Source organism: Pelobates fuscus, chromosome 2 (genome assembly GCF_036172605.1).
Source record: "Pelobates fuscus isolate aPelFus1 chromosome 2, aPelFus1.pri, whole genome shotgun sequence".
Lineage (NCBI taxonomy): Eukaryota > Metazoa > Chordata > Amphibia > Anura > Pelobatidae > Pelobates > Pelobates fuscus.
Genome location: NC_086318.1, coordinates 393,558,309 through 393,582,372, shown reverse-complemented (window position 1 = coordinate 393,582,372; position 24,064 = coordinate 393,558,309). Strand labels below are relative to the sequence as shown.

At 40.8% G+C, this 24,064-nt stretch overlaps 1 protein-coding gene across 1 annotated transcript in view; it reads left to right on the top strand.

Moving 5' to 3' along the window:
- Positions 1-24,064, top strand: part of SMYD2 (SET and MYND domain containing 2) — a 43,450-nt gene that overhangs the window by 11,515 nt on the left and 7,871 nt on the right. The window contains exons 3-8 of the mRNA XM_063443835.1: positions 347-457; positions 4,196-4,256; positions 5,780-5,904; positions 17,716-17,783; positions 21,095-21,197; positions 23,710-23,820. Coding sequence (XP_063299905.1) covers positions 347-457; positions 4,196-4,256; positions 5,780-5,904; positions 17,716-17,783; positions 21,095-21,197; positions 23,710-23,820 — 579 coding nt within the window. The remainder of the gene's footprint in view (positions 1-346; positions 458-4,195; positions 4,257-5,779; positions 5,905-17,715; positions 17,784-21,094; positions 21,198-23,709; positions 23,821-24,064) is intronic.

Sequence of the window (24,064 nt, the reverse complement as noted above, 5' to 3'; positions counted from 1 at the left end):
GACATAATAATGGTCTCCTAGACCTAGACCAGCTCCACATTGGTATGATTTAAGTAGGCATTAGTTAAGATTTTATAAACATGGGAAAATATCCGTTCTGCTGTTGCAATAATAATGCACGGTCACGTTGTCCGTTTCAGCGAAAAGACGTTTGACTATGACCTATGCTTTTGTCTTGCTGCCTTTGCTGGAAGAAGTGAAGATTCCATCCTTTCGTTAGCAAGTTTTTTTTTCAGTGTCATCCTATATGTGTAAAGGAAACATATTTTACTTGACCTTTGTCTGCAGAGAAGACAACTGCATCCTTTTGTTATTGCTGTAACGTGTTTTTTTTCTAACCATGTAGAAAGGAGACTGGCCTATGCACAAGTTGGAATGCTCTTCGATGTGTGCTTACGGACAGAACTGGAATCCTTCGGAAACTGTAAGGCTCACTGCAAGGATAATAGCCAAACAGGTGAGATGATGAGACCGGAAGTCACAGTTTGTTCTCTTCAGAAGAAATTAAGATGTATGCCTCACAAAATGATTATTTTTTTTTTTCCTGTACAGGAACACGTGTGCAAGTTATTCAGCTTTTCGATGTGTACTAACTCCATTCTGGCTAAACTGGGCTTGGTTAGATAATCTCTATAAGCAGCTACTATTCCTAAAATGTTATCTAGCTGAGCTCACAAAATCTCCAGTGCCAAGGGTAGCCAATATTAACCATAATCTAATATTCTTCTATTGCTTTAAATGTGTGATTCGTTGCTTCACCTTAAAAAATGTGTGCAATCCTTATTACATCGAAAAATATAGAAATCTGTTGATGGAAAGCAAGGTCTACTTGTGACAAGACTTCATAAATCTGCGTTACGCTCTTTTTTAGATGGTGTTATTAGCAGATCAAATCACCTCCTCTTTTAACTACTGTATAATCAGTGCTAATTATAGCAGGTACCATGTATAGCCATATTTCTGTTGATTCTTTGGTTTTGATTAATGATTTGCAGCATGACTGAAATCTAGAGAGCAGTGGAAAGTTTGTAGTACACCCTTCTATGGGTCCTATATAACCCAAAATATTAAACTAGAATCCTCACAGAAAATGTACTAAACGTTTAATTTACTTATTACTTGGTTATTCGTTCAATCTACTCCAAAATACTAAGAGACCGTCATAGTCTTTATTAATATAGAACTCTGACCTGCATAGTCTCTCAATCTCTGTAGGGTAGTCTGACTCACTTGCTACTGTTGTTGGTAGGAGTGTGCAAGTGTATTCTATTGTTGATGTGCCTTTTGAGCAAAGGGTAGCAATCGTGATGGGTATTTTACCTTATGCTCTTTTAAAAGAAGATGCTATTCTGACCATACATTTATCCAGGGAATTTGTTAGGTTTCTTACAATTTACAGAATTCTTATTTAAAAGTAGGTCTTTCTCACAGCTGTTAGTCAAATCTTCTGAAGAATTGACTCACAAAGGGGAGTGCGGTCCTTCTGCTTTCCGTGCCAAGCAACCACAGTGCATGCGCTGTGGTTGCTATGGTAACTCCTTAGCTGTTGCTGCTAGCACTGGCTTCAGACACCGGTATGCTGGCAACAAAGCTTGCATTTTGGTGTCACACAGGAGGTTTACTCTCCATATTAAAGCATCCCCAAGCAGGGCTAATTGGAAGAAAGCAGGAGGAGTATGGTGTGGACTAGGGGTGGATATTGTTGCCAAGTTGGTTATACATAAACCTCCAATTTAAAGAACTGGGTATGGACAAATCGGTCTAACATGGGAAGGAAGGTGGCTAACCTGTTCTGTTATTGAACTTTCATCACACACAGGATGCTCTAGAATGCTGTAAAAGCGACATGCATCACTTGACAATATATTTTTAGTCCATGAAGAAAGTATACAAACCAAAATAAAGTAAGAAAATCAAAAACTTTGAGACGTATGTAATAAACGTTTATAAACTTGGTCAGATTGCATTGTAGAGCCCAACTCTCAGCTATGGGAGTTTCTTAAGCTTCCATCCTTACCCACCCACTAATCCAGTCCAGAGCAAAACACTTTTGACCGAAACAGGACAACTTTGTGGATCAGAGCCTGATCAGACTCACTCTCTTCTTTCACCCTCTGGATTTTGTATGGTGAAGAGATTTTGCAACTGCACATGTGTGACTCTGACAGGCACATGCAATGCACTTTTCCATCATTCCTAGAAATAGTACACTGATTAGATTAGTGTCCCCCCTGGAGTGGGTGTGGAAAGCATAAGAAAGAAGAAGCGGCTAAATGTGAAGAATCATATTGACCTGCTTTTTTTATAGCCTGCAGAGTGATGCAACTGTTCATTCATAGCTAAAGCTTTTGAATGACACAGTTGTCTTAAAGTGATGTGCGTTTAACAGCAGTAGAAGAAGCAATAGAAGTAGAAGAAATTCTAAATTAAACAGAATGTACAATAAAGGAAGGTTAAAGGGTCTCTCCAGTGCCAGGAAAACAAATTGTTTTCCTTGCACTGCAGGTCCCCTCTCCCTCCCACCCCCATCCCAGGTTGCTGAAGGGGTTAAAACTCATTCAGTGACTTGCCTGTATCCAGTGCCAATGTCCCTCGGCACTGGTTCAGGGTCCGCCCACGCTCCTCCCCCACAACGTCATCCGGCAGGGGAGACCTATTGCGCATGCACGGCCTGCGACGGGGGAGTCTTAATGCGCATGCGCAGGCACATTAGACCTCCCCATAGGAAAGCAACGCTGGAGGTTGCTATAGCACAAAAAATCTGTGCTATAAACCCGGAAGTGCCCTCTAGTGGCTGTCTAGTTTCGATTCAGGAAAATCTCCATAGGCTATCTGGCATACAGCCACTGTGGGCAGACTTAGTGCTGCAATGTAAACATTACAGTTTCTATGGATCTGCAATGTTTAACATTGCAACACTAGGTGCAAATGGGGCATTGCACCCAGACCACTTAAATTAGCTGAAGTGGTCAGGGTGCCTACAGTGTCCCTTTAAGCTTAAGTTGTTTTGGTGCTTATAGTGTCCCTTTAATACATTTGGATAAGCTTTTCAAATGATTAAAGATTGTTAGAAAACCTTTTCAAATGATTTATCTACAAAAATTTGTCTTTAATAGTGACTTCTGTAGATAATTTGGAAACTTTATTTTTCGAAAAGATTGTGATGGTTTGAAAAGCTTATCAAAGAGAATTAAATCAAGGCCTTTGTGCCTTCTTGATATCCACTAAATCATCTTTCTAAAATACTGTCTGATAAAGATGAGTGAACAATGTTTACAGTAAGTGGATTATTTTTTTTTATTTTTTTTTTTTCTGGAAACTAAATGGAAGTTATGGAATAAAGAGTAGAATACCAGCCCACAATTATTGTTTCAAGGTCATAGTTAAACTAAAAGTTAAACACTTAATTGGTTCTCAATATCTCACTTAACTATTGAAGATTGAATACTTTAAAATATTTCCAAGGTAATTTTCATTTCTAAAGCACTGTTGGATAATGTCGGAGGCTGAAAACTTGAGATTTCTTTTTTTTTTTTCTTTTTTCTTTTTTTTTAATGTATTTCATTTTTTAATCTTTCAACTAAAGAAAAATGATGTGGCAAGAGTTTAGTTGACAAGCCTGGAGCATTGCTTCTGTGATCACTCTCTCAAAAAACAGTCTACAGATCCACAATTGAATGATGCTCTTTCATAAGATATGACTTACTGGCAAGAATCTATAATTGCTAGCTCTTAGGATAAACAGCATATACTGTATTGAAGCTTAGTATGCTAAGTACAGTCCTCGTAACCTCAGCTGCTAGACCACCTGCAAACACATATTTAATAGCCAAACGTACAAAGAAGGGGCCTGAGGCCAACAGCTGAGCTCTGCATTTATACTTTGTCAACAGTGAACAGATTCACTTACCCCAAAGTGAGACTTGCAAGTTTGCCTTATTTGGATGCATTCGAATCAAAAGGGAAAAAAAATACATATTTAAATAAACCTTGGGTATTTTTTTTATTTTATTTTTTTGAGGTGGGGGGGTTTCCTTTCCACTTCATTGTGATGAAGAATGTGCTAAATACAGCTTGTGGCGCTGTGCATGTGTTTTATTTTTAACCAGTACTTGCAAAGGTGCCTGTGAATCTAATTATTTCTTACTAAATATATTTTTTGCAATTTAAAATAATTTTTTGTTTTATATCTTAGAAAACACAGACAGAACGAACGCAGGGAGAGCGGTTCCTGACAGTTAAGGAGTTCGAATCTCGTAAGAATTACAATCACTTTCAATGTTCTATTTTATTTAGATCTGTTTTTATAGATGCGTGTGACTGTAAACCTGACACGCTATATTTCTTCTCCGATGTGTTTTATAAATATATGTTAAAGTAAAGTGGTTAACATATCTAAAATTAAGAATTATATGATAAGCAATTTGCACAGTGAGAGTTCTGAAAAAAAAGTTGAACTAGCATTAGCACATATAAAATATATTTTTTATTTATAATCAGAAAATGTGTATATATATTTTTAACCAGTGGAGTGTCACTTTAAGCTTGCTTATATGTAGTTTTCTATAACGAAAACAAAATTATTTGCAATACAAATTTAGAAGCTATGATTTCTTCCCACCTAATTTTTAGTAATGCTACAAATTTTCCAGAATGTCCTCTGCTAAGGTCCAGAAATTAGGCTTTTTTTTTTTTTTTTTTTTTTTTTGTAGGAGTTGCAAAGTGCTGCAGCAGAAGATGACAAAGTTGATTGTGGTTAGTGTAGGCCAAATTTCAAGTCCTACATGACTAGCCAGGCCTTAAAATGTACTCACCTGTGCATGGCAGAATCACCAGATGTGAATTTGCTAGTGACAATGGATACATTTTCACTTGCTAGTGACAAGGTGCAGTTGGAGAATCACACAACATCGACATACGTTGACTAATTTGAACATGATTTAAATGTATCACGGCATTTTTCCCAGGCCTTTGCATGTTAGTCTATAACCTTCAAACATATGTTTTTAAAAATGTAAAAAGCATCATTATTTATAACTCTGGTTGATACAGCTGAGTCAATGTATATACACGGTACCATGCAAGGACCTTCTCTTTGCAAAACCCAAATGCCCATGGGGATAGTACCCACGTTCATGAATGATGTTCCTACAAACTTGGAGATACAGCTATCAAATAATATTTTCAGACTGATTGATTTAGTTCTTCCATGCTGCCATTCCAGTGGATGGTAGGAAAGAAACTGGAGTATTGTTTTGGGCTATCAAAATTAAAACATAGTTTAAAAAAAAAACTTTGGCTTTTTAAATTATTTTTTTCATCGATGGTAAACATTAACTATGCTGAAATAATTTGAAAGGATATGAACTGGCATTTACCTGATCCATTACAGACTGAAAGAGCACATTAAGTCTAAAACCCAGTTATGACAACCTCTCAAGCATTGTTGCTTGTTTTAGGTTTATCTGCTTTTATCCTTTGGCTATGGACATCTACCACACAGTCTGGTTTGGTAAGTGGGTTATCCATACTGTGAATTGGTTTGGTGAGGTAGATGTCCACCTCTAGATAATATTCTTCGTTAAAATTAGTTTTATATACACAGACAGAGCTTCCATCAAGGAGTACAGTACTTTTGTAAGGGTGCCCCTGATTACATCCTTGGACACACTTCTCATTTGCCACAAAATATGTGGACCTGTTTTTAACCAGGGCCAGCTGTATTCCACTTGAAGACAGGCTTTACACTGTACTTATATTTTTTTTCTTCTTTTTCTAGATCTTGATAAACTCGACAATGAAAAGAAAGAGCTGATTGAAAATGATATTGCTGCACTGCACCACTATTATTCCAAGAGTTTGCATTATTCTGATAATTCCGCTCTTGAAATTCTGTTTGCACAGGTAAGAAGCCACAATTGGTTGCAATTAACCCCTTAACACCGCAGCCAAATGTACAAGTTGTGAACGAAACAAAACCTGGCATTTGCGCTATATGTCTGTCCAACCGTAATTCACCTCTTTCATATTAAATACACCCCCCTTATTATATATCATTTTATTCAGGGGAAACAGGGCTTTCATTTAATATCAAATATTTAGCTATTAAACATAATTTAATATGAAAAAAATGGGAGAAAAGAACAAATTGTGTTATTTTTTTCGTTCTACATGACATTTTAACTGTCAATGTCATAATACTGTTTGCTTTTCCTGCAATAAAATACACATATTTGTATTCAGCAAAGTCTTACGTGTAAAACAGTACCCCCTATGTACAGGTTTTATGGTGTTTTGGGAAGTTACAGGGTCAAATATAGTGTGTTACATTTGAAATTGAAATTCGCCAGATTGGTTACGTTGCCTTTGAGACTGTATAGTAGCCCAGGAAATAAATTTACACCCATAATGGCATGCCATTTGCAATAGTAGACGACCCAAGGTATTGCAAATAAGGGATGTCCAGTCTTTTTTAGTAGCCATTTGGTCACAAACACTGGCCAAAGTTAGCGTTAGTATTTGTTTGTGTGTGAAAAATGCAAAAAACGCCAATTTTGGCCAGTGTTTGTGACTAAGTGGCTACTAAAAAAGACTGGACATACCCCATTTGCAATACCTTTGGTTGTCTACTATTGCAAATGGTATGCCATCATAGGGGTAATTTTCATTCTTGGGCTTCCATAGGGTCATAAAGGCAACGTAAGCAATCTGGCGAATTTTAATGTGAAAAAAATGAAAAGAAGGCCTTATATTTGACGCTGTAATTTTTGAAAACGCCATAAAACCTGTACATGAGGGGTACTGTTGTACTCGGGAGACTTCGCTGAACACAAATATTTGTGTTTCAAAACAGTAAAAAGTATTGCAGCAATAATATCGTCCGTGTAAGTGCTGTTTGTGCGTGAAAAATGCAAAAAACGTCACTTTTCCCTTCGTATAGTGGCAGTACTTACAAGTGGGATGTTCCTTAGGATTCTGGACAAGAAGCTCCCCCTTCTTTAGAATTTAAATGCTGTGCTCCGCCTGCTGCCTCCATATAAGCTGTAACTCAGAGACACTCCCCAGTTCTTCTTGTCCCGGCAACGGGACGGACAGGTTCCCCACAGTGCAGGTGGAGATTTGGTGCGTTCAGCACAGGTTGCTGACCGGGAGGTGAGTGCTCGATAGTTTCCCGGGCGGGAACTGAGCGGCAACAGTACTTCCGGGTTCGCGTTACGGAACGTGACCGGGTACTGTCTTTTGTGTTTTTTTCTGACGGAGTTCCCAGGCGGTTCTCCTTCATTGCTCTTTACGCATGCGCACAGCGGTGGAACGCACGCCCGGGAGGCTTTGCGTTCCACCAAACACAGAATCACGCTACTGAGCATGCGCGAAACGGTGTTTGGCGCCAAATTTAAAATTTGGATACATGGCTGTGCAGGACCTTCCTGACCCCAAGGGTGGGTGTACAGTTCTGGTTCTCCGTGTCACCTGCCCTCCTACACGGATCTTAGGTGATTTAAGGTGAGGTTTAACTATTGAACTCTCCTTTTTTTTTTCACCTTTTGTTTTTATGCATGCTTCTAGAATAAGTCCTATAAGACAGATATAGACAAGATGTCAACTTCTGTTCCAAACACCACAAGTAAATCTAAGCACTTATGTTGTCTGGAATGTGCGTTACCTCTACCTGACGGATGTCGCAAAAATACATGCAATCAGTGCGCAAAGGATCGGCTAGTAAAAGCCAAGCAGACTGATATGGCATCCTTCCTGGGCTGGTTTCAGGAAAATTTGTCCCAGACATTTGAAGCTATTCGGGAGAAACTGCCCACACAGCGTAGGAGGAATAGATCTCCTTCTGTGTCTGACGTCTCTTCGCCTTCGGATATTTCCAGCCTGGCTTCAAGTGTGGAGGAGGGGTTTCCACCAGAAGAGCTGAAGAAATTTATTAAAGAAGTGACGACGGCGGTACAAGAAACTGAACCTACCAAGGGTAGGGTTAAAGGTTTCCCAATGTCTCCTTAAATCTTGGATCTCCATCATAGAGAATGAAAGAATCTTGAAAGACGTACGCTCAAATCAAGCCTACAGTCTGGAGAAAAATGGGAAGATCTTCCTAAGTGGATGTTCAGATTGCCCAGCTATCAAAGAAAACCAATATACCCATTGGCGAAGTCTCAGGGCTTAAAGACCCAATGGACGAACGGGCCGAAACTTCGTGTAGTAGAATATTCCAGGCCGCAGGATATCAGTGCAGAGCTGAATTTGCAGGTTCAGCGGTTCTCAGAGCTCAGAGCGTTTGGCTACAAGCCCTGGAAGATTCCATTATGGGAATTCTGATACAGATCCTTCCCATCTCTTGTTCCTACTGAAAGATGAGTTTTCTTTGTTTATCAGCGAGGATTATGGGTTTGTCGTCAGTAGCCAGAAGAGCTCTTTGGCTACGAACATGGACAGCTGACTCTGCGTCTAAGGCATCCTTATGTGAATTACCCTTTGAAAGGAACAAAAAAATTTTTTTGGCATTCCTTTGGAAGACATTGTTAGACAGATGTCTGATACGAAGAGAGCCCTGCCTCTGGATTCAAGAACCCAGGGATATTAAAGTTTTCAGTACAAGGGTCAGAGGTCCTTTCGTTACCAGGGCGGTTTTGCAGGTTTAAAAAGCATGATGGCCTATGGCCATACCAGCCTTAAAATCCCTGATCTCGTCAGATCTCAGAAGCCATCCAGACTCGGGCCTGGTTAGTACTTGTATGGGAGACCAACTATGTACCCCAAATAAACAGCCAGTGGTCTTGACAGGAATCCAACAGGCATGACAAAAGAGGAAGTTTTGACGCCATAAGAATGGGAGGACGCCTTCGGTTCTTCACCCAAGACTGGGAAAGAGTGCTTCATAGGTGGATTACAAGAACCATTTCAGAAGGTTACAGAATAAAGTTTCATCGAAACCACGTCCATCCTTCCTACTGTCAAGCTATCCATCAAGAGTAAACAAATTCTCTTCTTCTTTATGAAATGTGGTAGAGAGGTACCCAAACGTTGGGTATTTCAGGGAGTTTACTCACGCCTTTTTTTTTTTTTCTGGTTCAAAAACCAGATGGAAACTAGTAAACACCTGCTTACCATGTCAGAAGTTCCGTATGGAACGTATTTTGTCTTTTGACACACATTTTACAAGGGAGATTACATGGCAGAGTTGGTTTAAATATGCTTATCTCCATGTACTGGTTTCAGAATCTTCCCGGAAGTTTCTCAGGTTTGCGGTTCTAGCAACACTGGCTTGTTGGTCTAGTGGTATGATTCTCGCTTCAGGTGCGAGAGGTCCCGGGTTCAAATCCGGAAGTGCCCAAGCATTCTTGTTTCAAGAAATGTAAACTCTTCCCTTTGGCCTGTCCTCAGCTCTTCGAGCTTTTACGGATATCCTGGCATCCATAGCAGTGGTTTTACGTCTGAAAGGTATCTCGATTGTTCCATACCTGGACGTTTGGTTCCTGAAGGCCCAATAGAGACAACTGCTAAATCTTCATCTCACGATTACATGAAGGTTTTAAGAGATCACGGTTGGATCCTGAACCTGGAATAATCCAAGCTGACTGCGTCACGAAGTCTAGAGTTCTTGGGTCTTAGAGGAAATTCACAGTCCCTCTCTCTTTTTCTACCATTAGTGAAACAAATGAGGATTTTTAAAGCCGTATCAAAGCTGCATAAAACCTAAGTTCAATCAGAGATGCTATGAGGTTCTAGGCCTCCTCGCTTCTGCAATCCCAGCAGTGGCCTGGGCTAAGGCAGAAGCAAAACCATTGCATGGGACGTCCTTTCCCAATGGACACGAAAACAGGAAGATCTAGACTCTCCCTTCCACCTATCCAAAGGGGTGAAAGGACTCCTGAACTGGTGGAAACACAGAAGCAAAATCTCAAAGGGCCTATCGTTTGCTCAGAAACAATGGTTTATGATATCCACATATGCCTCTCAGATGGGTTGGGGGGCCCATCTAGCTTCTCAGTTCCGTCAGGGTCTTGGAACAGAGTGGAGTCAGGCGCTTCCTGAAGTTTCAGGGATTAATGCGGTTTGGAAGGCACTGGTTTCCTTCCGTTCAGCCATCACAAATCAGGCAATGAGGATTCAGTCGGACGACGCCACTACAGTGGGTTTTTCTTTCGCCAGGGTGGCACGACGGTGAAAGCTCTTCAAGAGCTCTGCTACCTCATATGTCTTGGGCTCAAGCTAATCTTCTCGCTATATCAGCTACCCATGTCAGAGGGTCTCTAAAGTTAGTTCAGACGGCCTCAGCCGTAGACTTTGGTCTCAGGCAGACTGGGTACTGTCAAGCAAAATTTTTTTTTGGGCGCTGGGTTCACGCTTCGGCAGGCCGGAGATAGACCTGTTTGCCATAAGGAGATACAGGAAAGTTCAATGTTTTGCTTCTCTCCATTCAGGAGAGTACCCAGTTGTCCTAGACGGTCTATCGATACCTTGGACCTTCGACATGGCTTATGTTTTCCCTCCTGTCGCTCTTATACCACGGATTGTTCATAAGTATGATGAAGAAGGCAAGTAATTGGCAGTCCTGCCCTTCTGGCCGAACAGGAGTTGGTTTTCGGAAGTGGAAAACTTGACAATCTCACGTTGGCATCTCCAGTTTCTTCTCAAGTATTGGAGAATGTGACTCTCCCCGTGGAAACTCTGGATATTTTTCACCTGACGGCATGGTTGCTGCAAGGGTGATCCTTCAAGGCCATGGTCTCTCTGACCTTTATGTGATGTGTTGCTGTCTTCTGTCCGCTGGTCCACTTCGTAAATCTATTTCAGAGTTTGGATGAAGTTCAGAACCTGGTGTTCACTTCGAGGTTGGATCCGGCCAAAGCCTCTATCCCGGAAAGTCTTTCTTTTTTGCAAGATGGGTTTGAAGCCGGCCTGGGAGTTTTACGCTCAAAGGCCAGATTTCAGCTCTAAATCAATTCCTGGTTCGTGGCTTTGCCTCAAACCTGCTTTTTCTAAGATTTCTTAAGTCCATAAAGCTTAAGAGGCCTCCTAAGTAGTACCTTTCCCTACTTGGGATCTGTCTGGTGCTTCGAGCCCTTTGTGAACCACCATTTGAACATTTACTGGAGGTTCCTATAAAGTTTCTTACCTTCAAGACGGTTTTCCGGGTGCCTATCACCTCTGCTAGTTGAGTAGGTGTGATCCGAGCTCTCTCTTTCTCTCCGGAATTCACCTTTTTCATCGCGACTAGGTGGTCCTGCACACCAAGCCTTCTTTTTGCCTAAGGTTTTTTCTGGTGCTGCAATTACCAACCTATTGTCCTACCGGGGTTTTTTCATTTTCCTACGTCGGATCTGGAAAGAATGTGACATCTCCTAGATGTTAGAAGATCCCTGAAAATCTGTCTTCAGATGACTCAGGGTTTAGATCCTTAGATCTATGTGTATTCTTTCATGGCGCTAACAGGGGTTGTGCTGTCTCAGGACCCTCTTGGGCCTGATGGCTAACGTATACAATCAGGTTGGCTTATCATTTCAAAGGGATTCCCCTTAGTTTCCCTTTAAAGGCTCGTGCCTCTAGAGCTATGACGACCTCCTGGGCTGAAAGAGCAACCGCCTCACCTGAAGACATCTGCAAAGCTGCTGCTGGGCCTTCCTTACATACTTTTATCAAGCATTGTAGGCTGGACGTATTCTCATCATCTGGAGCTGCTTTGGGCGTAAGGTGCTACAAGCTGTGGCCTGCTGAGTTCCCACCCTTTGTTGTTTGCAGGGGTCTTGCTATATCCCACTTGTAAGTACTGCCACTATACGAAGGGAAAAACAGTAATTTTACTTACCGTAAATTCCTTTTTTCTTAGTATAGTGGCAGTACTGGCTTTCCCTCCGCTTTCAAATAGATTAAATTCTATGCATCATTCGGTCTCCGTTTTGGTTCTTTTGTATTACTGGTGAGTGTCTCTGAGTTACAGCTTATATGGAGGCAGCAGGCGGAGCACAGCATTTAAATTCTAAAGAAGGGGGAGCTTCTTGTCCAGAATCCTAAGGAACATCCCACTTGTAAGTACTGCCACTATACTAAGAAAAAAGGAATTTACGGTAAGTAAAATTACTGTTTTTACTGGCGATATCATGGTTGTAATACATTTTACTGTTTTGAAACACTAATATTTGTGTTCAGCGAAGTCTCCCGAGTAAAACAGTACCCCCCATGTACAGGTTTTATGGTGTCTTGGAAAGTTATAGGGTTAAATATAGTGCTAGCAAATTAAATTTCCTATACTTTCGGCATGGGTGGTCAGGCAGGTCCCGCTAATTGTAATTAATTAGGATACCTAATTATGTAAAATTATTACATAAATATATGTGTAGAATTAATATATGTGTGTGTGTGTATGTATGTGTATATATATATATATATATATATATATATATATTTTTTTTTTTATTTATATATAGGTATATATATATATATAGTGATATATACGTATATATTTATGTATATAGATATATATATTATTTCGTTCTACGTGTATTTTGATATTATCACAATACAGTTAGAACGAAATAAAACACATCTATATATTTTTTAATATTTTATTTTTAATTATTTATTTTATTTTTTTACGTATTTACATATTTTTTTTTATATTATTTATAAATATATATATATATATATATATATATATATATATATAACAATAATTATATATATATATAGATATATATATATATATATTTTTTTTTTTTAATCAGTATCAGTCTACGTGTAATTTGATATTAATATATATAATTATATACATATTAATATTAAAATACACCTAGACGGTGTATGTATGTATGTGTATATATATATATATATATATATATATTATATATAATCTAAGTATAAATTTTTTTTTTACACTTATTTAACTTTGATTTGATTTCAGCCAGCAGCGGGACCAACTGTCATTACAGTTGGTCCCCCTGCTGGCAATACAGAAGCCAGCTATCCCGGCCATGTGATTGTGAGGTCCTCGCAAGGACCTCACTCTCTCATGACCGGGAGGGACCGGAGGAGGAAGATGTGCCGCGGGGGGGCTCCCTGGGAGTCCCCCCAACCGCGATCGCCAGTGTAACCGGGTAAGTTACTAAAAACCGGAGGGCGTACTATTACGCCCTGCGGCGTTTAGAGCCGCTTTTAAAAGGACGTAATAGTACGCCCTCCGGTCTTAAGGGGTTAAACTGGGCATGTGTGCAAACACTTTTGGGCAGTTCATGAGCCTGTCTGAATGGACACTGTGAATTCACTACAGCACATTTTGTGTGATTCTCCATACTCTTCAGTTCTTTATGTACTCTGCAGCCTTGAAATCTAGTCTGCACCTTTGGTGCTGGTGGGTCAAATTTGCTTACTGTTTAGGTAATTTACATACAAGGTGGTTTAGTTTTAAAGATGTGCTTTGACACTAGAGTCTTTCGGGAGTTCATGTTTCCTGTAGGATAAGTGTGCTGTGTTCACTCTGATCCAGTCACTCATCCGGCTCTCTCGAACTATCTGAATGGGATTGATACAGCCATGTAGACTTCGTCTTATTCTGTGCTTATTTTGTGCTGTCCTTTTAAGTTGGAGATGGGTTTTAAAGGACCACTCTAGTGCCAGGAAAGCATACTCGTTTTCCTGGCACTAGAGTGCCCTGAGGGTGCCCCCACCCTCAGGGTCCCCCTCCCGCCCGGCTCTGGAAAGGGGAAAAGGGTTAAAACTTACCTTTTTCCAGCGCTGGGCGGGGAGCTCTCCTCCTCCTCTCCGCCTCCGTTCCGCCCCGTCGGCTGAATGCGCACGCGCGGCAAGAGCTGCGCGCGCATTCAGCCGGTCGCATAGGAAAGCATTCATAATGCTTTCCTATGGACACTTGCGTGCTCTCGCTGTGATTTTCACAGTGAGAATCACGCAAGCGCCTCTAGCGGCTGTCAGTGAGACAGCCACTAGAGGAAAAAGGGGAAGGCTTAACTAATTGATAAACATAGCAGTTTCTCTGAAACTTAACACAAGTATTGATGGACTTTGAATCAAGGCTGTCGATCTGTTTTTCCATTGCTGTTGTCATTGTAACCTTTTCCAGCCTGTCAATAGTGTAAACATGATTTGTTACACAAAGCTGTAAAGTAGCAACTCTATCAGGGTCATGCACTAAACTCCACGTTTTACTGAACAAAATCTCAATGGCAACATTGTCATAACAAATTTTTAAAAAATTCTCCAGCGTGGCTATGGAAACACTTTGCTAGAATTTCAAGTTTAGTGAATATTTCCCTCAAATATGACTTAACCAGAAAACCCTTCAGAGTATATACCAAAAACTAGACTGTTGCTTAGAGGTGAAGCCACTGTGATGCTATGTTACATTATATAGAAACATCGAATGTGACGGCAGATAGGAACCATTCGGCCTATCTAGTTTGCCCAGTTTTCTAAATAATTTAATTAGTCCCTGGCCTTATCTTATAGTTAGCATAGCCTTATGCCTATCCCACGCATGCTTAACCCCTTAAGGACACATGACGTGTGACATGTCATGATTCCCTTTTATTCCAGAAGTTTGGTCCTTAAGGGGTTAAACTCCTTTACTGTGTTAACCTCTACAACTTCATCTGGAAGGCTATTCCATGCATCCACTACCCTCTCAGTAAAGTAATACTTCCTGATATTATTTTTAAACTTTCGCCCCTCTAATTTAAGACTGTCCTCTTGTTGTGGTAGCTTGTCTTTTTTGAAATATAGTCTCCTCTTTTACTGTGTTGATTCCCTTTATGTATTTAAATGTTTCTATCATATCTCCCTGCCTCGTCTTTCCACCAAGCTATACATGTTAAGAACTCTGCCACAACTCTGACCATTTTTCTAGTTTACATAAATCATTTGCCATTTGACTTATCCCTCCTGGAACATCAACCCTGTTTTTTATATCTTGGTATCATCATCAAAAATACATACTTTACGGGGGAGCCTAGCAGCGCACGGGAGCGGTCGCCATATTTTGCAGCTCGTGTGTGCCCAACTCAAAACGGGCAAATATCAGCGACATCTCGCTAGTCACAACCTACCTGAAGTCGGCATAACACTCAGGGCACCGTCCGGAATCGACCGATGCCTTTCTTTCTGGCACCGGGCAAAAAATACCGCAACCGAGGCTTTCAGGCCTACCGCGCAGACGGCCAGCCGCAAGTGACCGCGAGAGAACACTCTCACTGGGTCACCTGCGACTGCCGCGAAAACGCAGCGCAAACTAGGCCAGATGTGGACGTCTCAGACTCCAGCAAAAGACTCCAGAGAATCCTCTCTCACGAGAGACTCGACATCCCAGCAACCGGAGGGCGGGAATTCGCCCCGAAGCCCACACCAGGCCACTCAAGAGACTGCCAGCACATCGGGTCCACTGACTCCTGCCACAAAGTGGGACAGACAGGAGATGCTCACAGGCCTCCAATCCAACCTCAAAACAATGTGGGAAGCAGAACTGGCAACACTAACCACAGAGGTACAAACAGTCGCAGCACGCACCCAGGCCACAGAAGCAGACGTACTGGCCCTGCAACAGGACTTCCAGGCACTAGGAGACAAGGTACTCCAAATACAAACCGCCCAGACTGAAACAAATAGACAAGTGAACACTCTAGACGATAGAGGCAGGAGGAAAAATATAAAGATAAGGGGAGTCCCAGAAAACATACCCGTGGAAGAACTGCCGCACTTCGTGAGACGGCTGGTGGCATCCCTTCTACCGGCGAAACAAGCTAAGTACTTTACGTTTGACGTGGTGTATAGGATAGCTAAAGCCACAGCACCAAGAGACATCATCCTCAGGTGCCAAACTGTTGCTGACAAACTAGGCCTAACTGCAGCGCTTAAGGGGAAATCCCCATATGACTTTGAAAACAGCCATATCTCCTTCTTTCAGGACTTGAGCAGGGCTACTCTAATATGGCGCAAGAGCATGCAACCTCTCACCAGGGCATTACAAGCGGAAAACCTGACCTATAGGTGGGCAACCCCAAACACCCTGTGGGTCAAGGACGGACAATCTTTCAAAGCTACTGCCCCGACAGACGCACCAGCCCTGCTGACAGCGCTGGGCATACCCACTACTGCAACTCCTGCACCGGGAACATCTCACCCCCAACCCGGAACGGATGCCAAGTCAACTACGCTAGCGCCGAGAAGGAAACGGCGACCTACCACCTGAAGGGACACTGACGACCGCAGAGCCCCAAACGCATCACACACTGTTTATTGTTGCAAGCCAAGGCTGCTGGGACTTATAAGTTAAACAAACTCATTTTATTCTACCAATGTTAATTTGACCGTTTATTTTTTCTCAGTTCTTTTTTATGTTCACGCTTGCTGACACGCTCCACTCACACAACCGCAGTAGGACGTCAGACCGGATATGCTTTAATGCACCCCCCCCCCCCCCCCGTTACCCTAGGTTACAGGGGTAGAAATCACTGGGGCACACGCGGGTCACCATTTACACGCCGACCTTCGAAGCATGGATCACACCTCCAAAGGTGACCAACAACCCCACACAACCATAGCTAAGTAGTTCGACTCATCACTTCCTCCCCGGATAGGAGACTACTACAGTAGACACGTAGGGCATCATGAAGGAGCAACATCTCCATGGCATACCACAAACAAATGTAGCGGGCATACCCACAGACAAGCTTCACTCGGAACTCCCAACAGAGACACACTCACTATGGGGATATACTACAAACACATAGGTCACCCCGTTATAACCACACAGTCCAACTAAAACAAAAAGTGCAAATTATTGAACGCCATGTTAATTGTATAACTGTGAATATTTGACCACATGGAAGTGGCGACTACGAATGTTATGTAATATGCAACATGCACAAAAATTAAAAAATTAAAAAAAAAAGACATACCTTACCATCAAGACCTTCTGCAATATCACTAATAAAAACATTAAAGAGAATGGGTCCAAGTACAGATCCCTGAGGTACCCCACTGGTGACAAGCCCAAGCTTCGAATATACTCCATTGACTACAACCCTCTGTTGCCTGTCACTCAGCCACTGCCTTACCCATTCAACAATATTGGAATCCAAACTTAAAGATTGCAGTTTATTGATTAGCTTTATATGTGGTTATTCCCTAAACTAGGAATTCTGGGTAACTGACAAGTGACTTGCAAATTAAAAAGCCAACATAACTCGATTACAAAGTTATTCAACAATTCAAATAGTTTGTTATGAAATGTGCAATTCTTGTATCACTTCTCTACACTATTTTGGATTATTGAAAAACAAAAAAACATAAAAACCTCTCTTTCTTCTAGTCTGCCGCACTGTAATAAAGATACTTCAGATCAGTAGGTAGGCAACCTTCGGCACTCCAGGTGTTGTAAACTACATCTCCCCTGATGCTTTGTCAGCATTATGACTTTAAGAGCATTATGGGGGATGTAGTCCATAACCCCTAGAGTGACGAAGTTTGCCTACTTCTGCCTTAGATCCTACTGAAGATATGGGTTTTTTTTGTTTTTTTTTGGTTTTTTTTATATTTAGCATTGCTTGCTGATATTGTAAAACTGTATCTCTTTTATAAAATCTAAGTTAAAATACTCCTCCCCCCCCCCCCCCTCCTTCCCCAATAAAAAAAAGTATATACAATATTAAAATAACCAGAGGATTATAGCATTAAGTGATCTGTTAATCTCTTTTATTCCCGTAGGTTAACTGCAATGGATTCACGATTGAAGATGAGGAACTCTCTCATTTGGGATCAGCTATATTTCCAGAGTATGTTTATTTTTATTTTATAATGTGCTTCCATTGTTTTATTATAACTGCAAAGTGCATGTGACAGATGGATGCCACAAATGAAGATAAAATGCACCTCAATTATTTTTAACACTTTTAATGTCTTTTCTAGCTTTAAGGCTAAACATGGTTCCAAATAAGATTTATTTTTATATGCAAAGATTTTATCTCCCTAACTGGCTTTCACGTTATGTCTGATAATCCCTAAAGCATGATATGTTTACAATACTTGAATACCCAGATTCGGTAACCAGTAATCCCCCAGTAGCTTCCATTAACCTTAATGGGAGTACCGTGCTGTTTGTGTATAATGAAGAATGTATTCAGATTCCAGCCACACGTAAGATGTACTTGGAAATGCAAGAGTATTTATAGCAAAGTTATGCCTGTTAGTTTGAAAAGCTGAATGAAAAGATTATTCTGGGGCTGTGGTTAGGTGACACCACAGATTAATATGTCTGTCAATTAAAAAGTGGATGCATACGGGGGCAGGATCAGACTGGCACGGTGGAGAGAAGTGTTTTCAAAGAGCTCCTCTCCTCTACTGACAAACTGATTTTTAGCCTTAATAAGCTCGATTTGGCTGACATCCTACAACTTGCCTGCTTCTTGCCCAAGCTGACAATCCCTGCAGGGGTCAAAAACTCGACAAGAGCTCATCTATTACACGACCTGGATCATGCGCCCTAGAGCGCACCTGGTGGGAGAGGCGGACGATCTGTTGGCATTCGGCACTATACAGGTTTGCCTCCCAGGGAATCCTTTATGTTGTTCTTTACTGTTAAGCCTGTATATTCCTTTATAAAAAATATTTTTAAAAACCCCGCAAAATCACTTGTACTGATGTTATTGTTTTAACTCATGCAACCTGTAATGTCTTTGCTTCAACATGTATCTGACAATGCACTCCAAAAACAAAGAATTAAAAAAAATGGATGCATACAATATAAACCTTCCTACAGACCTGTAACTCTACTTAGGCAACCCTGCAGTATTATTATTCTTTGTTTATGAAGCGCCAACACTTACTGTAGCGCTGTGCATGGGTACAATTGGTAGAAGGGGAAAAAAACAAAGGTATAATATATCTAAGACAAACAAATACAGGAGGAGTCATTCCCATGGGAAATTGCAATCTAGTATATATACTTTGTGTTTTGTTTTTTTTGTTTGTTTTGTTTTTTGTTTTTTTAAATCCCTGCTTACTTTAACTCTGAAAAATTAAATGGTCTAATATTTAGGTAGATTCTTCAAAGTATTTTAATTTCTGGACCATGAAAGGTTGGATGGAATCTGAACTGGATGTACCAAATGACCATAATGGAAATGAAAGGGAAGCTATAGTGCTAGGGATACAAAGTTGTATTCCTTGCACAACCCTCTCCCCCCCCCCCCCCCCCCCACCCTTCCTGGTGCTGGGTCATGCGCATGCACTGCGAGCACCTCAAGCACATTAGGACTTCCCCCATAGGAAAGTATGGAATCAATGTTTTCCTATGAGGTTTTAGCTGACGCTGGATGTCCTCACGCGTCATTAAGCGGATCTGAAGTTCGCTAAGGTCCCGGTAGACAGCCACTAGAGGTGGAGTTAACCCTGCAAGGTCATTATTCCAGTTTCTCAAGTTTCTCAACTGCATTAATTACAATAGTAGGATAAAGGGGACAGGGATACTGCACCCAGACCACTTCAATGAGATTAAGTGGTCTAGGTGCCTAAAGTGTCCCTTTAATGTGCAAGTATATTGGAGCCTCAAATGGGTATCCCTCTTTTATCCATTTTTTATTTTTTTATTATTCTGTTAACGCTTTCTATACAGTTTGTGTATTTTTTTAATATAGAAATAAATTCTATACAATCCTGGCACAAGCTTTTTACGATGGAGATTCATTAAGTATTGAAAAGAGTGACCGTGTATTAAAGTGTCTCGTCCGGGATGCATTATTTCTCAATAGTCTATGATCTGTTTCTGGTCTATTTGGTAAGGCTGAGCAGTGTCCTTTTTATAGCTCATTCTGCGCAGCCCTAATATAAAGCGTGGATGGGTTGAATGGTCAGGGACAAGGTTATAGACAAGGAGCTCTGAACATATCAGAAGGGAACGGAATATCACTGCAACAGATTAAATCTAATCCTTCCATCTCCAAGCACAATAATTCTTTATGCAAAGCTCAGATATGCTTTCATTTTCAGCTATTAGTTTTTTATTTTTTTATTTTTATTTTTTTCATAAGAAGGACCAAATGTCAGATTGATTGTCCATGGTATAATATTCCCCTCATGACCTTAACATAAACCTTTCTGATGCAGCTTGTAAACCGTGGATTAATCTGGGATATGTCCGTAAATTAGAGAGTTCATGTCTGCCTCTGGTCTTGGAATAACTACATTTCCCCAAGTTAGAAATATAGTGGTTGTGTTACTGCTTACTTTGAATTATTATTGTAGCCGAATTAAAGATTTACCGGAGGGAAAGGTAGGAATAACAGAGTTACAGCTCCAGGAATTTCCAATCAAAGAGTTTATTCTGCCTTGCTGCAATTCACCCCTGAGTGGAAATTACTGAGATTGCAACTGCTATTTCTACTTTGTATTTTTTTTGGACTTGCAGGGACCTTTGGACAACACTCCCAATTCATTTACCCAGAGAGCAGAGCCTCCTGTCTATCTTTTTTTGTTGCCATTTAAGGAGGCTAAAGACTGCAAACTCTACTACACCTGTATTTTATGGCTAAGGTAGTCTGTGTACTCATAGCATTGATTTGTATTCTTAAAAACAAGCTGCAGCAAATGTTGCTAAAACCATTTAATGCAGTTTGCAGGGTAGGTTGGTGCTAGTCAACAGCAGGCTGTTTCCAGTGCTGATCAAAGGACGCTCTGCCATCAATGTACCCTGTAGGCAACCCCGTATAACTTTGGTTTTCTTTTTTTTAAGGAACACAACTTTGAAGGGTCTCTTAGTAAACCCAGTGTTTTTCCGTACTTTCCTCAGTAAATATAAAAAGCAATAAATATACAATTACTCACTTTGTAAAACTACAACTAAGTGATCCAAATAATATATATGTAGAACCCTTATGTTTATTGGAAAAATAATGTTGCATCATTGTCTCCTGTTGGCGAGGACTCCTACCCTGATTATTTCCAGGACCCAGTCTGGCTAGCCTTCAGAAGGGAGCCCTGCATTAACTCTTTGCATTTTCACATATGATGCCTCTCTTCAAGGTAGTCATGCACCAGACAGCCATGTTTATAATATGTTTAAAGCTAGATTATTCTTTTTCTTCCCCAGTGTTGCACTAATGAATCACAGCTGTTGTCCTAATGTGATTGTCACTTACAAAGGGACGGTTGCAGAAGTCAGAGCCGTGCAAGAAATCAATGCGGGAGATGAGGTAAGAAATTATGTCAAAGCAATTCTCTCATTTATCAGAAGACGTGTGTGGCAGAACAGTTAATTGCATACCGTTTCTTAAAGTGCACCTTAATTTGTGTTTCCTTTGACGATTTTGCGTGTTGGAATCATTAAAATGGTGTTTTAAATGTGAAACCTTGTTAATGTAATTAAAATTCATCGTTTGGGTGCCATTTATTATAGAATGCATTGAGAACCCCAAACACTGTATCCACTGCATAGGTGTATTCATCAACCCGTGTGGATAATGCATATACTGTGGATTTTACCAGCCATCCCTCTAGCCCAAGCCCAAAAAATTATCATTGTACTTCCGAAAACATGTTCTCAGAACAAGAACATAAAAGGATCCCATGTTGTATGTAATGCTGCAGGTTTTTTTTTTTTGTTTTTTTTTGTTTTTTTTTTTTATATATTCTTTATTTTTGTTGTGCATAGGATTGACATACATGCATTTACGTTGCCACAGTATAAAACATAAGCAATTCAAGTTGTAAGGCGTTATGGCACATGAGGATACTGCACAGGTATTTTATATTAAACATGCTTAAGTTGATCTTGGCAGTGGTTGTGTTAACAAGGGTAGAAAAGCATATTATATACACACTGACTGAGATATAGCAGGGTAGATTAAAGTAGACTATGAGTGTAAATCAAGAAGTGGAACTATAAGCTTAGGATAACCACTAGGTAGCATTTATATATGTTTGGTTTGCAGCAAGCCGTTGTCAATAACCAGTTGTCCGCAGGTAAGATTTAAGAGTACCTAGCCGATTCCCAAAGGTAGAGAGACCCAGCTTTCCCTGCAATTAGTCTCTTCGATTATGCATATAAGACGGGGACTGAGTGTAAGCTGCTGCATTGCCCTATCTGTCCCTGATGGGCCTGGGTGGGCGCCCGCCTGTGTTGTAGCCCGCTTCATCCTTTGAGGTCGCGATCCCCCAACATGCTGCTTTGCCATGCGGTGGTCGGGATCTCTCCCAGTGCATGAGTTGTGTCGACGTTGGAGGCTCACAGCTGGACCATGATGGCAGTCTCTGGCCTCCCTTCTCCGTTTCTTAACTATCTGTGGTGTGCTAAGGTTCCGCCTAGCTGGCTGTGACTTGGCCTTACTCTGCTTCGTGTGAGCTTGGGTTCTGTGGCCTGCGGTGGACCTTCCGGCTGCTGGAGTGGCCTCTCCCCGCTATCCATGTCAATCTCGGGGGCCGTGCTAGCGCTGGGGGCTTCTGTGCGGAGCTCCTTGGGATTGTCGTCGTGACAAAAGTATGTTTTTGTGTTTTTTGTTTTTTTTTGTTTGTTTTTATAGCTACTTCTATGTCCTTTTAGAAATCGTAAGAGCTGAAAATCTTGTTATAAAATAGTTGAGATCTGCATATAGGCAGCTGTGTCCCTGGCTGTTGAAGCCTCAGCATCCACCCACTGTAAAGCGCTATATAAATAACATAATAATAATAATTGGAATCTACATTCTGTTTAAAGGTATGCAGACATGCTTGAATACAGATTAAATTATGTCTGTTCTTCAAATACCGATCTCATCTCATGGCCGTCTGATTCTAATAGTTATGTGTGAATTATTTAACAATACAAAACTTTTCACATGTTAATCCCCTTCCCTCTATCCGAAGTTGTTTCTTCCCATCATATGAAGCCCTATGGCTGAATGTGATTTGTGAATTATAAGCATACTAAATTTTGTTGATTGACTGCTACGTTGGATCATGTTACCTTTGTCTGTAGCAGATTTTGGAATAAAATCCTCTGATAAATTTATTCCAGGTAACTGAACCCAGCCAATGGTACAGAGGGAAAGCGGTGCAATTACTTATCATCTTATGTGTGCAGACGAACATCAGTCGAGTTGGCTGCTAGAGGCAAACTCACTTCTGGCACTTCCTTCATCCTTAATCCTGTCTTTGTGGGAGGCTGGTTACTGTTTGGAATCTTGACGAAAGCCTCAAGAGGACTTAACACTAAGCAGATATTCCGCTTAAATAAACTTGGACACGCTGTGGGATCCAGCAACTCTCTGAACAATGTAAAACCAACAGCTGCGGCTCTATTCTCTTAGCCTGTCCTATATTTCCACCTTTTGGCTCTGTGTATGAATTGCACAAAAAAACGAGTCTCATTCTTTATCCCCTCAATGGTGAACAGGATATGGAGTTTTAGTAATTTAGGGTCCAGAGCCATTTCATATCCCTGCTGTCATGGATCCAATTAAATCTGGAATAAATATTCTTACGCATCGCAAAATGTAAAGTGGAATTGTATATATTTTGTCTCCTCTATTCCAATTTCATTAGACTTGTTTAGCACTACAGGCACTATTTTCAATGTTGCTTCGCATTTCTCGGTTATGTCAATAACTATGGATCTCATGGTACCAAACATAGCACAATTACAACTTAACCCTTGCATTGACATAATTTCAAGAACCCGCAATAGCATCACATCACATCACAAGTCATTCTTATTCTGTGTATTTCCAGATCTTCACCAGCTACATTGATTTGCTGTACCCCACAGAAGATCGCAATGACCGATTGAAGGACTCTTATTTTTTTACTTGTGACTGCAAAGAATGTAGCACCAAGCAAAAGGTAGGTGGGATTTCAGTTAACATCAAAGTTTAATATATCTCCTCTCCCCTCCCCCACCCCCTTTTTTTTTCTTCTTTTAAATCTTATTTTCAAACAAATGAGAAGCTGTGTAAATGCAGTTGTATTGTGCCAGTTGAGCAATTGTTCTTAAAGGAACACTCTAGTTTTAGGCATACAAATAAGTATAGTGCCCTAGTCACTGTTTAGGTGCCCAGGTCCATGCTGCATGAGGTGAAATAAGTTA